The 15,000-nt window shown below is 44.5% G+C and overlaps 1 protein-coding gene across 1 annotated transcript in view; it reads right to left on the bottom strand.

Moving 5' to 3' along the window:
* Positions 1-11,451, bottom strand: part of LOC137656286 (uncharacterized) — a 12,699-nt gene extending 1,248 nt beyond the window's left edge. Inside the window, exons 1-4 of the mRNA XM_068390458.1 lie at positions 11,423-11,451; positions 10,782-10,946; positions 9,854-10,191; positions 6,544-6,683 (exon numbers count right to left, since the gene is read on the bottom strand). Of these exons, the coding sequence (XP_068246559.1) occupies positions 6,544-6,683; positions 9,854-10,191; positions 10,782-10,946; positions 11,423-11,451 (672 nt within the window). The remainder of the gene's footprint in view (positions 1-6,543; positions 6,684-9,853; positions 10,192-10,781; positions 10,947-11,422) is intronic.
* Between the last annotated feature and the right edge of the window lie 3,549 nt (positions 11,452-15,000).

Below are 15,000 nucleotides of genomic sequence, written 5' to 3'. Positions count from 1 at the left end.
GTAGATAGATAGATATATATATCTATCTATCTATATATATATATATATATATATATATATATATATATAGAGATAGATATAGATATATATATATATATATATATATATATATATATATATATATATATATATATATATACATACAGTATATATATATATAGATAGATAGATATATATATATATATATATATATATATATATATATATATATATATATATATATATATATATATAGATTTATATATATATTTTTGGGCTCAAGCCATGACGTCCTGATGGAAGGTTCCTTTTTGGTAGCTCCCTCGGGTATATGACTACTAGGATATTCCCAGAGAATTAAACCACAGGCTATCACATAATTCTTACTTCTGGAGCGAGTATCCTCAAGGTTTCCCTTTAAGACATCGTATATCAATAGGGGACGCATGTATTAACACGCCACATAGCTATCTGCACCCCATATAGAGTTAACACTTCGATATGGAGGGGCGGAGAATAACTGGGGAGCCGTTCCACATTTACACTCGTCCGTGGCTACTTTTGGTACTCGAAACGTAAACAAACGGGCACCATTGCTAAATGACGTCACGTCCGTCCTCATCCTTCTGCTAGTAGCTGCCTTGCTTAGACGGATTTACCCTTGTGCTTTTTTATCGGCTTGCATCTTCGTAATGTCGCTACCTTCAGCCTCGCCTTCTTCTGGAAAGTTGAGTACCAGGTCCCAGTATTGTTTAAATAAGCTCTGACCGTAAAGTAACTTATACTTTTCGAGATATTTCATGTTTTCTGGCGGAGCTGTGCTGCTACCGGACACGCCATTTTATGGCGTCGCTGTTCTCTTGCATGCCTTATTTAGCTAGTCTGAACAGCTTATTCCGGCCTCTTAACTAATTGATACTGTTAGTTATTTAGTCTTCATAGCTAGGAACTTCCTATATCGTGTTTTGACGCTCTTTTATCCGGTCATCGCCTTACCCCATACTAGATTGCTAGCTTAGCCCCTAGGCCAGATTGCCTAGCACCAGTGTTCATGCATGATATATTCCAGTGATCCTAGGTTAAGTTATGAAGATAGTGGCATTATTTATCATACTGTTTACTGTGATGCAAGTGTTTTTCGCCTTCAGTGACCATATAGGGGATCGGTTTGATTGTGTGCCTTTCTAACCTAACCTAAATGTAGGACCCCTATATGCTCCCTTCATCCCCTGACTTCGGGCATTCCCTCTGTGTGGCCATGCTCCCCCTGCTATATAGGGGGATCAAGTCCGTGTCAGAGTATTTATCGCTTCTCTGTCCTCCCTAAGGTAATGATCCCCCCTTAGGGTTGTGTTCGAGAAAGAGGAACGGCCTGTCCTTCCTCAGTTGCTTCGGTTAGGTTACTTAACCTTCCATGCAACTTGCGATGTGTCTTTCAGCCTACCTAGCTTGGGGTTTAACACTCCTTATCTAGGTTAGGCCTCGGGGGGGGGGGGGGGGGGGCGCTAGTTCTGTACTATTTTAGTTTGAGACGGTACCCGTGCACCACTCTCATTCAGGTTACCTACCCTAGGCTAGGGAGCGTCCTCCCTTCCTTGGTGGCCATTTTTGTACAGAGCCTCCCCTATGGAAGACCCCTCTTCTTCTCCCTCCCCACCTATCCCTTGGCATAGTCTAGCCTATACATAGGGTAGCCTATACACATCTGTCCCTAGTCCTACAACTCCTCCTTCGGGTGGAGCGATAGGGCTATCTTGACCTCCTGTTGAGCAGGCCGCTCTGGTACATATACCCTTCATAGCGTCCTATGGGGTTAGCCACTGGAAGCGACTTGTCCACAGGGGTTCCCCCCCCCCTCTTGGGTGTACCCTAACCCTCCCTTGGGTTACACTGGCACCCGGCCGACTGCCGGCCCCCTGCCATTGGGTGATAGGACCTACTCCTATCATGGGTACACTCACTCAGGAGGGATGCCAGAGGGGTATGTGATCTTACCCCTCCAATCCCTCCTTCTGTCTCTCTACCTATCCTGGTGCCGGTCCCTTGCCGCCTCTACTGCCGGCGATACCGCCCTTCTCTTGGTGACACATTCCTGAGATACCCTCCCTCCCCTAAGTCGACAGCCTTCCGTGTGCCGGAGGGCAGCCGCCTTCCGTCGGCGTTCAGCCGATGGCCCACCCTTCCATTACCTAGTTTCGGTTGTCCGCCCTTCGGGCTGGCCTCCGGCATGCCGGCAGTGATTGCCGGCGGTCTGGGTATACTATACAATTCTGCCTTATCTTATGAACTGGTCACCTGAAGCCCCCGCCTCCCGCCGGCGTGCCGCCGCTGTGCCGGAGGCCGCCAAGCTGGCATTATACCTGAATTCTCTATGTGTCTTCCTTAATGCCATAAACCCTGCTGGAGCGGCCTCCGGCGTGCCGCCGGTCTGCCGGCGCCCTCCGGAAGCACCAAGGGACTTGCACCCCTTCTACCAGCTATTGACTACATGCTGATAGCCCTACACTGCAACCAGATAGCTTGGCTACTCCGATGGATAGGTATTGTCTTACCTTTCTATTAGTGGCCGTGCTGTCTTCTTGCATATTACAAGTTTCCAGCATACTGTGTGTGTCTTAGCGCAGCTGGTTGCCGGAACCCGATCCTATATGGGGTCTTCTATTACCCCCTTTACTCTAAAGGTCTGAGTGGTCTCAGTCCTTGATATACCTCGCAGGCAATCTCTGCTAGAATTTTCTTCTACCTTCTATTGCGGTCCATGAAGATTTCCGCTTTTGTGTTCTCGGTCACAAACGAAATTGCCTATTGATAAGGTTACGGTAACCAGCTGGGCGGGATGCACAAGTATGTGTCTATCTACTTCCTTTCCCGCTCCTCTCTTTAACATCACAATATTATAAATTAATTAATGTTAAGTGAAAGTTTAACTGCTTAAAATTTAACTTTAGAGTAATGTAAGTCACTCTTATGACTTCCGTATACTCATGATCTCTTTCTTTTACAGGAGGAGTACATCAAGTGTGACCACAACTTCTGTGGAGTGAAGCGCCCGCACTTCTACGGGCACACGGCGTGTCGGACCCACGCCCCCTGCTCCAATAAGAAAGGCGACCTGAAATTCTGGGACCCGCAGCACTGTACAGTCTGCAAGAGTCGTCTGGTCGAAGCGTTCAACGATCCTCCTTCAGCGGAGGTAAGGGACACTGCTCGAGAGAAGCTACGCAAGTGGGTGCGTGGCTTCCAGAAGTACGCCACCGGACCGTATCTCGCCACCGAAGATTTGAGGGCCTTGCTATTCCCGAAGGCATCAAAAGACTCAGTGGTCCCTAGTGATCAGATTCCCACCGTCCAGATAGTGGTGGAACCGGATGTGGTCATGGGTCAGTCCATGCATGAGTGCCGTTTAGACTCCGACAACGTGGAACGTATGTCGGAAGTGTCGGAGACCACGGAGAGGAACCTCATGGGCGACGAGCTCGACTATGAGGAAGATCAGGTGGAATACCCTGAGTCGGAGCATGAGGTCGCTCCAGCTTCCACCCCTGCACCAACTCCTACATCGATGGATGTATCACTCCCTTCTACATCTGCTACCCCGGATCCTACCCCATCCAACACTCAGGAGATCTTCAAGATGCTTGAAGCTCTCATGGATAAGAAACTTCGTGAGACGCATGAGTTCTTCAGGTCCAACCTCGGAAGTTCGAAGCAACCGAAAAGGATTTCGGTTAAGGACCTCCCTGCATGCTCGGATACTAACCCATGGAGGTATGCCGAGTACATGCCGATTACCACGGGCAAGATCTTTATTAGCGAGAAGGTCGGCTCGATCGCGCTGGAAGAAGTGGAATTCTTCCCAAACTTTGAGGCTTACCCGGACTGTTACGTCCGACTCAGGTCCGAACCCGCCTCTACAGAAGAGACCGAACCAAAGGAGGTTATCGTGTTTGATCTCCCGAAGGCCCAGGCTATGTTAGCCAACACGGTGAAAAGTAGGGGCTTCACCTGCTCTAAACTGCCGGCGCTTAGCAAAAAGCACCCGACCTACGTCGCACCAGACGATGCGACCTTCCCCTTTCTAGAAAAGGCCTTCACTGGGGTACATAAGGCAGTGGAAGAAGGAGTGCAGGCCCTTCTCCCTGACCACTCCCCCTGATGTTAGACACTGGAAAGACGTCCAGTCAACCTTCGTGGTGGGGAAACTAGAGCCTGACGTCGCTGGTCGTCAGTTTAACGAGGACCTCCCGAAACTTAACGATCATCTCCTTCGTCGGGAACATGATACGAAGGAAAGGCTCGCCGCATCTATGTCCCTCCAAGTACAGCTCGAAGTCAATGCCAGTGACACTAGGGTCCCTGACTACTACATGGTCCTTGCCAAGACACATCTGGCAACGGTAGTAAAGGATCTGTACAGCTTCACGAAGGCTCGTAGAGCCTGTCGTGAATTCGTGTTCTCAAGTGCTACAGTGAGACACGAACCCCGGAGGCTGATTTCCTCCAACATCTGGGGTAAACACCTCTTTCCCTCCTCCCTAGTGAAAGAGATCACCGACAAGGCCGCCACGGAGAACAGGAACCTTCTCCATAAATGGGGCATGTCGAAGAAAAGGAAATCCTCTCAGGACGACGGCCCTCAACCTAAGAGGAAACCCACAAAGCCAAAACCCCAGCAACGTCAACAGAGACGGCAGTTTCCGGGATCCGCTACTCCCTAAGTGGCAGCTCAGCCACAACAGACCTTTCAATTGGTCACCCAACCGGTCTTGTCACAGTCGCCGGTCTTCACCCCTGCATTTGAGCAGCAGTCAACTACTTTTCGTCCCGAAGGTAGGGGCTCAAACAGAGGTGCAGGCAGAGATGCATCTCGCCGTCCCTCCAGAGGCAGAGGAGGAAGGGGAGCTAGCGGCCGAGGTAGTAAACCCTCGGGAATCCAGAAGCAATGAAGTGCTTCCGGTGGGAGGAAGACTCCGCCAATTCCAGGATCGTTGGACCTTCGATCCCTGGGCGCACAGCATCGTCAAGAAGGGTCTAGGCTGGAGCTGGACTCAACCACTTCCAACCTTCCAGCAATTCTTCCAACAGTCAACCCCCCTCCTGGAAGAATATGTCCTAGAACTCTTGAACAAGAAGGTGATAAGGAGGATAAAGTCAACCAGGTTCCAAGGGAGACTGTTTTGCGTCCCCAAGAAGGACTCCGACAAACTCAGAGTCATTCTAGACTTATCCCCCCTCAACAAGTTCATAGCGAACAACAAGTTCAAGATGCTGACTCTTAAACAGATACGGACCCTTCTGCCTCAAGGTTCCTACACGGTCTCGATAGACCTGGCGGATGCCTACTGGTACGTTCCAATGAACCACCACGCTTCCTCCTACCTAGGATTTCGACTCCAAAGGAAAAGCTACGCTTTCAGGGCCATGACCTTCGGGCTCAACGTGGCCCCAGGGATCTTCACAAAGCTGGCAGACGCCATTGTTCAACAGCTCCGCCTCCGCGGCGTCCAGGTGATGGCCTACCTCGACGACTGGCTGGTCTGGGCGACATCGCCCGAAGATTGTCTAAGATCCTGCAACAAGGTCACCCAGTTTCTAGAACACCTGGGATTCAAGATAAACACCAAGAAATCTCGCCTCTCTCCAGCTCAGAAGTTCCAATGGTTAGGAATCCAGTGGAATCTTCAGTCACACCGCCTTTCCATTCCCCAGAAGAAAAGGAAAGAAATAGCGGGGTTTGTCAAAAAACTGCTGAAATGCAAGCGGATCTCAAGACGTCAGCAGGAACAAGTTCTAGGCTCTCTACAGTTCGCCTCAGTGACAAACCCAGTGTTGCGTGCACAGCTAAAGGATGCCGCGGGAGTCTGGAGACGTTCTGCATCCATCGCTCGAAGAGACCTCAAGAGACGGCTCCCAAACAGACTACGGTTACTCTTAAAGCCGTGGTCGGAAGCAAAGGCCCTGAAAAGGTCCATTCCTCTTCAACATCCACCTCCATCACTCAACATCCACACGGACGCTTCACTGGAGGGTTGGGGAGGTCACTCCCACCAACAACAGGCTCAAGGTACATGGTCTCCCCTATTCAAGACGTTTCACATCAACATCTTGGAGGCCATGGCGGTCCTTCTCACCCTGAAGAAACTCTCTCCGCCTCCCTCGATCCACATTCGTCTGACTCTGGACAGCTCGGTGGTAGTCCGATGTCTCAATCCTCAGGGCTCGAGATCGCCCCAGATAAATCAGGTGCTTCTCCCAATCTTCCGCCTGGCAGAGAAGAAGAAATGGCACCTGTCTGCAGTTCACCTACAAGGATTCCGCAACGTGACGGCGGACGCTCTATCTCGGACAAGCCCGATAGAGTCGGAATGGTCTCTAGACGCAAGATCGTTCTCCTTCATCTCTCACCAAGTCCAGGAACTGCAGATCGATCTCTTCGCAACGAGCGACAACAATCAACTTCCTCGTTATGTGGCCCCGTACGAGGACCTCAAGGCAGAAGCAGTGGACGCCATGTCACTGGATTGGAACAGATGGTCCAGGATCTACCTGTTCCCTCCCACCAACCTTCTGCTGAAAGTCCTCTCCAAGCTGAGAACCTTCAAAGGGACAGCGGCCCTGGTGACTCCCAGGTGGCCCAGGAGCAATTGGTACCCCCTGGTTCTGGAGCTGCAGCCCACGCTGATCCCTCTCCCGGGCCCAGTTCTCTCCCAGCAAGTACAGAAGTCGACTGTCTTTGCTTCATCATCGAAAGTCAGGGACCTTCATCTCATGATTTTCTCTCCCTAGCTGCGAAGAAAAGGTTTGGGATCTCGAAGAAAAGTCTAGACTTCCTCGAGGAATACAAGACCGAATCCACACGACGGCAATACGAATCATCCTGGAGAAAGTGGGTCTCATTCGTCAAGGCAAAAAAGCCTACGGAAATCACCATTGATTTTTGCATGTCCTTCTTCATTCACCTTCATGGACAGGGCTTAGCAGCCAACACGTTTTCTACCTGCAAATCGGCCTTGACTAGACCACTACTGTACGCCTTCCAGATTGATCTGTCCAACGATATCTTCAATAAACTGCCGAAGGCATGCGCTCGTCTACGCCCAGCACCTCTGCCAAAACCTATCTCCTGGTCCCTGGACAAGGTGCTCCATTTTGCCTCCAACTTGGACAACGATTTGTGCCCTCTCAAGGATCTGACTCAAAAAGTTAAATTTCTTTTTGCTCTTGCCTCAGGAACCCGAGTCAGCGAAATAGTAGCATTATCAAGAGACGAGGGTCATATCCTGTATACAGACTCAGGAGACCTTATCCTCTTCCCGGATCCGACGTTTCTCGCGAAAAATGAACTACCCACCAAGAGATGGGGCCCTTGGAGAATCTGCCCCCTGAAAGAAGATGCCTCTCTATGTCCGGTAGAGAGCCTCAAGGTCTATCTTTGGAGAACTTCAGACTTTGATGGAGGCCAACTCTTCAAAGGAGAAACATCGGGTAGCGACCTGTCACTGAAACAACTAAGAGCGAAAATCACCTACTTCATTCGCAGAGCGGATCCTGACAGTACACCCGCAGGTCACGATCCTAGAAAAGTCGCGTCGTCTCTGAATTTTTTCCAGAGCATGGATTTCGAAAGCCTCAAGAGCTTCACAGGATGGAAATCTTCGCGCGTTTTCTTCAAGCACTACGCGAAGCAAGTGCATGAAGTCAAACATTTCGTGGTAGCCGCAGGTAGTGTTATGAAACCTGCAGTTAACTCTGCATAGAACAGTGAGTTACTTGGGACATTAACTCTTCGGGTGCCTATGTTGACCCTCGTGTGATACGTAGTGATTTCATGGACACTTAGTGTTTCTCATAGAATTTTCTTTACAAGGTGAAATGTCATAGTCGCCACATGAGTGCCACATGCCTAGAGCATGATGTGTTTTTTCCTTATTAAAGACTGATTTTCCTATGGAACTTGTGCTTTCTAATAATTTGAAATTTTCTTTCAAATTCAAGAGCGAAGTCTTCTCATTGCTATGTACATTATAATTTATTTGTAAATTAACTTTACATCTTTTATTGCATTTATTGTTACTATATCCTGCAATTGTGAAATAAAATTTCTATTTTATTACTTGTGCGTCTCTCTCCGCTCCTATTCATACTATGAAATACATGGTTGTCATAGTTTCATTATCCCCTTTCTCTTGAAATAAGAAGAATAATAGGTTCTATCCGTATTATATACTCACCTATGCTGTGTAATATTCCTAATTGAATACTTACTTGCGCCATATTTTCGAGACCAGACTGTTCTCTAGCCATGAAATATAGTGCCTAACCACCACTTATCTATTGTTGAGAATGTTCCTACACGAATATCGACCATTCTGTCTTGTCTCCGAGTTCTTCACGTACTCTCCGCAAGGTGAGTAGCCCTTCGATGACCACTTTGAACTTTGGTATGGACCGTTGGGACTTCTCTGCCAGGGGGGCAGGAAGCTGCATCCCCACGGAACCTCTATCGAGGTCACAATGCTTACCTTTATTCAAAGCCCTTGGCACTTACTCTATAAGGGGAAATCTACCACGATACATTGAATCTCTGGTACTCTTCTATCAGGACGTCATGGCTTGAGCCCAAAAAGCGGATTTTGAGCGAAGCGAAAAATCAATTTTTGGGTGAGATAGCCATGATGTCCTGATGGACCCTCCCTGCTATTCTAGTCCAGCCTTTCAGGTCCCGCCCTGTCCTGCTGTATCATGGAGATTAGCAAGCAGCTGGCATCAGGATGAGGACGGACGTGACGTCATTTAGCAATGGCGCCCGTTTCTTTACGTTTCGAGTACCAAAAGTAGCCACGGACGAGTGTAACTGTGGAACGGCTCCCCAGTTATTCTCCGCCCCTCCATATCGAAGTGTTAACTCTATATGGGGTGCAGATAGCTATGTGGCGTGTTAATACATGCGTCCCCTGTTGATATACGATGTCTTAAAGGGAAACCTTTAGGATACTCGCTCCAGAAGTAAGAATTCTGTGATAACCTGTGGGTCAATTCTCTGGGAATATCCTAGTAGTCATATACCCAAGGAAGCTACCAAAAAGGAACCTTCCATCAGGACGTCATGGCTATCTCACCCCAAAATAGATTTTTCGCTTCGCTCAAAATCCGTTATATATATATATATATATATATATATATATATATATATATATATATATATATATATATACTGTATGTATATATATATATATATATATATATATATATATATATATATATATATATCTATATCTATCTCTATATATATATATATATATATATATATATATATATATATATATATATATATATTTATATATATATATATATATTTAGATAGATAGATATATATATCTATCTATCTACATATATATATATATATATATATATATATATATATATAGACACACACACATATATATATATATATATATATATATATATATATATATATATATATATATATATATATATATATATATATATATATATATATATATATATATATATATATATATACTGTATCTCACAGAAAATTTTCAAAAGGAAAAGCTGTCACATAAAACTATAAGGATTTATAGTCAATATAATAGAATATCTGGCATTTTCTTGATAGTTTACTCTTTGAAATTTTTTGGGTTACAATGAAATATATTTGAAGAAAATTGAGAAACATTTATGAAAATATTTGAGGGAAATTATTATATATGAAAATACTTTAAACCACCAGCAGTTCAACCGGATTCTTAAGCCAATGTGGAAATAAATGACAAAATAATTATTGAACTCAAAAATATTTCTGGAGAGTTCACTGAGCCTGCATAGAAAAGAAGATAAATCTGTTGCTTACCAGTCCAGAAATTGCCATATGTGCCAAACAAGTCTCCTATTATTGAACTGGACATCGGGGTGTACAGCCCAATTCCCTTATTTCTGCAATTGATCCTCATCTGCGACCAAGAATATGACCCTGCGATGTGAAGGAGTAAAGCGTAGGGTTTCTGGACGAAGGTGAGAGACGAGCTGATCGGGACGTATACGGTCAGAGTGCCTGCAGTGGCACTTAATGTAATGGCAATGTTCGTGGAAACGGCTGCTCCACTAAGGACACGGCAGTGCCCGGAGCCACTACTTCCTGCGCCCCAGGCCACTATTGGGCACTTCTTCTCTGAGCAAATGGCCAAACACCTGCCGAGAAAAGGGAAAGTGTTTGAAGCAATAATATACAAGGACAAGTAATAAAAAGGATTTCTTCCGTAACATTATGCCTGGTGATTATATAGATTATACTGGAGAAGCATATGAAGACATTTATTTTCATCTAATCATTTTTTTTTGAATTATAGAGATGTATTAAATAAAATAATGGCAGCTTAGTAAATAGAATAAGTACTAAGAAGGGTCTGTCAAATTATTTCAGCCAGAGTATTGTTGATAATCTCGATGCATCTCATAACAAAGTACGTTGAGTGATTAGCATTTATTTGAAAAGTCACTTGGTATTTTTCATCGCAATTTTAATAAAAAAATAAAGCATCTCATTGATAATCACCAGCTAAAGAACACAATGTATTTCGAAAACTAACTCTCCCTTTTATCTTATCAGAAGCGTGATAAAGAAGAGAATAAGTCGAGGTAAAACGTTAGAGAGATTCAGCTACTGCATCTTCTGAGAAGATAACCTTACCAAAAAAAAAAAATAAATAAATAAAAAAAAATAAAATAGAGGCTAAATCTCCCGCATGGAAGCAGGGACCTCAAAACCCATTCCGACTCACCTAATTTTAGGAACTCCATCATAAAGAGCAAAAGTGTCCGAGATTCCTTCCGTGACTTCTCCAACCGAATGGTACAAGATGTTGTTGATAACTGCAAGAACCGCAGGCGTATTTATTCCACCTACCAGAAGGGCTATGCACAGTATGATAGCTCCAGACATTTTCCTGTAACATAGAGTAGTACAATAAAGGTTAAAGGTTAAAAGTGTCTGGTTTCAGTTCCAGTTCCACAGGAATAGATGCTCACCAGAACATCAGCCAGGCAACCCCAATCCCCTCGCCCCCCTGTGGTGCCTTACCAAAGCAGTGGCCTCTCCAGTAAACAGATTAAACTCACAGTACTGGGCGGGGATTGTTCTGCTGCTATGCGAATGCTAGGCATACACGTTACCACTGTACTAGCCAGGAGGCTTTAAATACTGTAAGGTTATCAAACTTTTTTGTTAAGTGGATAGGTTCTGTTGAGTTCATAAATGAATACATTTGAGTAAAAAGGATAATATTTCAATTAAACATAATGGTTAATATTTGATACTCAAATTTTTAATGAAACGGGAATTTGCTATAAGAAATGAACGAGTGCTGGTTAGTTTGGGATTTGTCTCCATATAGTTATTGGGAGCTTGGGAATAATAACTTACGTATCGATTGATTTAAACGTGAAGTTCATTGTCTACTCTTCGGAGACTGATTATGAGTTACTGGGCATGTGTGGTATAATCATTAGCTGGCTTTCTTAACAAATTACGAACTTCCAAGTACATACGCAAAAGTTCCCTGATGTCGTCCACCTACAGCCATTTTTTCCTATTTTGGAATTAAGTGTAATAGTATTATGGCCCCTGTGGCTGCGGGGGCATAAAAATGATTAAGATAGCTTCAACGTATTCCTGCTTGTCATAAGAGACAACTAAAAGGGACGGGACGAGGGGGCTGGGAACCCCCTCTCCTGTGAGACATCAAAGAGGTGGGGCTAGGGGAAGAGTGACTGCTCCCCGCACTCTAGATTTTGGGTGTTAGAATGTGCGTGGCTGTGGTATGATAGCGAGTAAAAGATGTGAGATTGGAAGTATGTTTAGGAATAGAAGGATGGATATATTGGCTTTGTGTGACACAGAGATAAAAGGGAAAGGTGAAGTGATGTTTGGTGAAATGTCTGGTAGAGTGTCTGGGATTGAAAGGGGAAGAGCAAGAGAAGGTGTGGCTTTATTGCTTTGTGAATGGATGACAGATAAAGTAGGGGAATGGAAGGCTATATCATCTAGGTTAATGTGGGCAAGGGTCAGGTTGGGTAGGGAATGTTGGGCTTTTGTCAGTGCGTATGGGCCAGGTTGTGAGAAAAGTGAAGAAGAGCGGAACGAGTTCAGGAATGAATTAACTAGGTGTGTAGAAGGAATGGATTGAAGGAAATATATATTTGTCATGGGTGACTTAAATGCTAGAGTGGGCGCTGGAGAGGTAGAAGCTGTAATTGGCAAGTATGGCGTACCAGGTAAAAATTAGAGTGGTGAGAGACTGTTAGATATGTAAGTTGAGCAAAAGATGGGGATAAGTTCTAGCTTTTTCAAAACGAAAGATATAAACAAGTATACATGGGTAAGAGTGGCAAATGGAAGAGTGGTAGAAATGGTGTTAATGGATTATGTGTTGATAACTAAAAGAATGTTTGGAAGATTGAAAGACATGCATATGTTTAGGGGTATGGTTAACGGTATGTCTGATCATTTTTTGGTGGAAGGAAAATTAGTTGTAGCAAAAGAATAGGGGAATAGAGTAGGTGGATGTAAAAGGGAGCTAGTGAGGGCGGAAGAGCTAATAAAACCGAGGGTAAAAAGTAAATATCAAGAAAAGTTGAAAATGGCATATGATGAAGTGAAAGTAAGAGAAACTGGTAATTTAGAGGTGGAGTGGAAGTTAGTAAAAGAGAATATTTTTGGGATTGCAAGTGATGTGTGTGGCAAGAAGTTTCTGGGAAGCAATAGGAGGAAGGGTAGTGGATGGTGGAATAAAGGAGTGAAGGTAAAAGTGAAAGAGAAAAAGATGGCTTTTGAAGAATGGTTGCAGAGTAATAGTGTAGAGAAATATGAAAGATATAGAGAGAAAAATGAGGAAGTAAAGCGCAAGGTAAACGAGGCAAGAAGCGCAGCTGACCTGAGGTGGGGTCAGGGATTGGTTCATTCATATGAAGAGAATAAGAAGAAGTTTTGGAAAGAAGTGACGAGAGTAAGGAAGGCTGGTTCAAGAATTGAAGAGACAGTGAAAGATGGAAATGGAAGGTGGTTAAAAGGAGAGGAGGCAAGGAAAATGTGGGCGGAGTATTTTGAAAGTTTACTGAATGTTAAAGGATAATATGGAGCCAGATATAATTGTTGTTGTAGGTGTTGAGGTATCGGTGATGGGAGATGAGAATGAGAGAGAGATTACAAGAGAGGAAGTGAGGAGAGCACTAGATGAAAAGAGAGTAGGAAAAGAATCTGGTATGGATGGTGTGAGAGCTGAGATGTTGAAGGAAGGGGGTGTGACTGTACTTGAATGGTTGGTGAGATTGTTTAATGTGTTTTGTGTTGTCAATGGTACCAGTAGATAGGGTTTGTACATGTATTTTACCACTATACAAGGGTAAAGGAGATGTGCATGAGTGTTGTAATTCAAGGGGTATTAGTTTGTTAAGTGTACTTGGAAAAGGGTATGGTAGAGTACAGATTAATAGGATTAAGTATAAAACAGAGAATGCAATCTTAGAAGTACAGGAGGGTTTAAGAAGAGGTAGGGGTTGTATGAATCAGATTTTTACAGTTAGCCAGATCTGCGAGAGATATTTAGCAAAAGGTAAGGATGTGTATGTTGTGTTTATGGATCTAGAGAAAGTGTATGATAGAGTTGATAGGGAAGTAATGTGGAATGTGATGAGGTTATATGGAGTTGGTGGAAGGTTGTTGCAAGCAGTGAAAAGTTTCTACAAATGTAGTAAAGCATATGTTAGAATAGGAAATGAAGTGAGCGATTGGTTTCCAGTGAGAGTGGGACTGAGACAGGGATGTGTAATGTCACCGTGGTTGCTTAACTTGTATGTTGATGGAGTGGTGAGAGTGGTGAATGCTCGGGTGCTTGGACGAGGATTGAAACTGGTAGACGAGAATGACCATGAATGGGAGGTAAATCAGTTGTTTGTAGATGATTCGGTACTGGTTGTATATGTAGAAGAGAAGCTTGGCCGATTAGTGACAGAATTTGGAAGGGTGTGTGAGAGAAGGAAGTTGAGATTTAATGTGGGTAAGAGTAAGGTTATGAGATGTAGGAAAAGGGAAGGTGGTGCGAGATTGAATGTCATGTTGAATGGAGAGTTACTTGAGGAGGTGGATCAGTTTAAGTATTTGGGGTCTGTTGTTGCAGCGAATGGTGGATTGGAAACAGATATACATTAGAGAGTGAATGAAGGATACAAAGTGTTGGGGGCAGTTAAGGTGGTAGTAAAAAAGAGGGTATTGTGCATGAATGTAAAGAGTTCTGTATGAGAAAGTGATTGTACCAACTGATATGTATGGATCGGAGTTGTGGGGAATGAAAGTGACAGAGAGACAGAAATTGAATGTGTTTGAGATGAAGTGTCTAAGGAGCATGGCTGGTGTATCTCGAGTAGATAGGGTTAGGAACGAAGTAGTGAGGGTAAGAACTGGTGTAAGAAATGAGTTAGCAGTTAGAGTGGATATGAATGTGTTGAAGTGGTTTGGCCATGTTGAGAGAATGGAAAATGGCTGTTTGCTAAAGAATGAAGAGGAAGGCCAAGGTTTGGGTGGATGGATGGAGTGAAGGAAGCTCTGGGTAATAGGAGGATAGATGTGAGAGAAGCAAGAGAGCGTGTTAGAAATAGGAATGAATGACGAGCGATTGTGACGCAGTTCCGGTAGGCGCTGCTGCTTCCTCCGTTGCCTTGAATGAACGCGGAGGTAGCAGCAGTAGGGGATTCTGCATAATGAAGCTTCATCTGTGGTGGATAAAGTGGAAGGGTGGGCTTTGCCACCCTAGCAGTACCAGCCGAACTCGGCTGAGTCCCTTGTCAGGCTGGGAGGAACATAAAGAAGTGACGTCCCCTTCTTTGTTTCATTTGTTTAATGTAGGCTAACCCCCTCAAAATTGGGGGAAGTGCCTTGGTATATGTATGATCATCTTTTTCGCTGATGGATTGCATTGCAAACACTCTGCATTCAGTATATTACTA

The sequence above is a fragment of the Palaemon carinicauda genome, chromosome 17 (assembly GCF_036898095.1).
Source record: "Palaemon carinicauda isolate YSFRI2023 chromosome 17, ASM3689809v2, whole genome shotgun sequence".
In the NCBI taxonomy this organism is placed as follows: domain Eukaryota; kingdom Metazoa; phylum Arthropoda; class Malacostraca; order Decapoda; family Palaemonidae; genus Palaemon; species Palaemon carinicauda.
The sequence above is the reverse complement of the archived record's forward strand: the minus strand, read 5'-3'. Positions and strand labels throughout refer to the sequence as shown.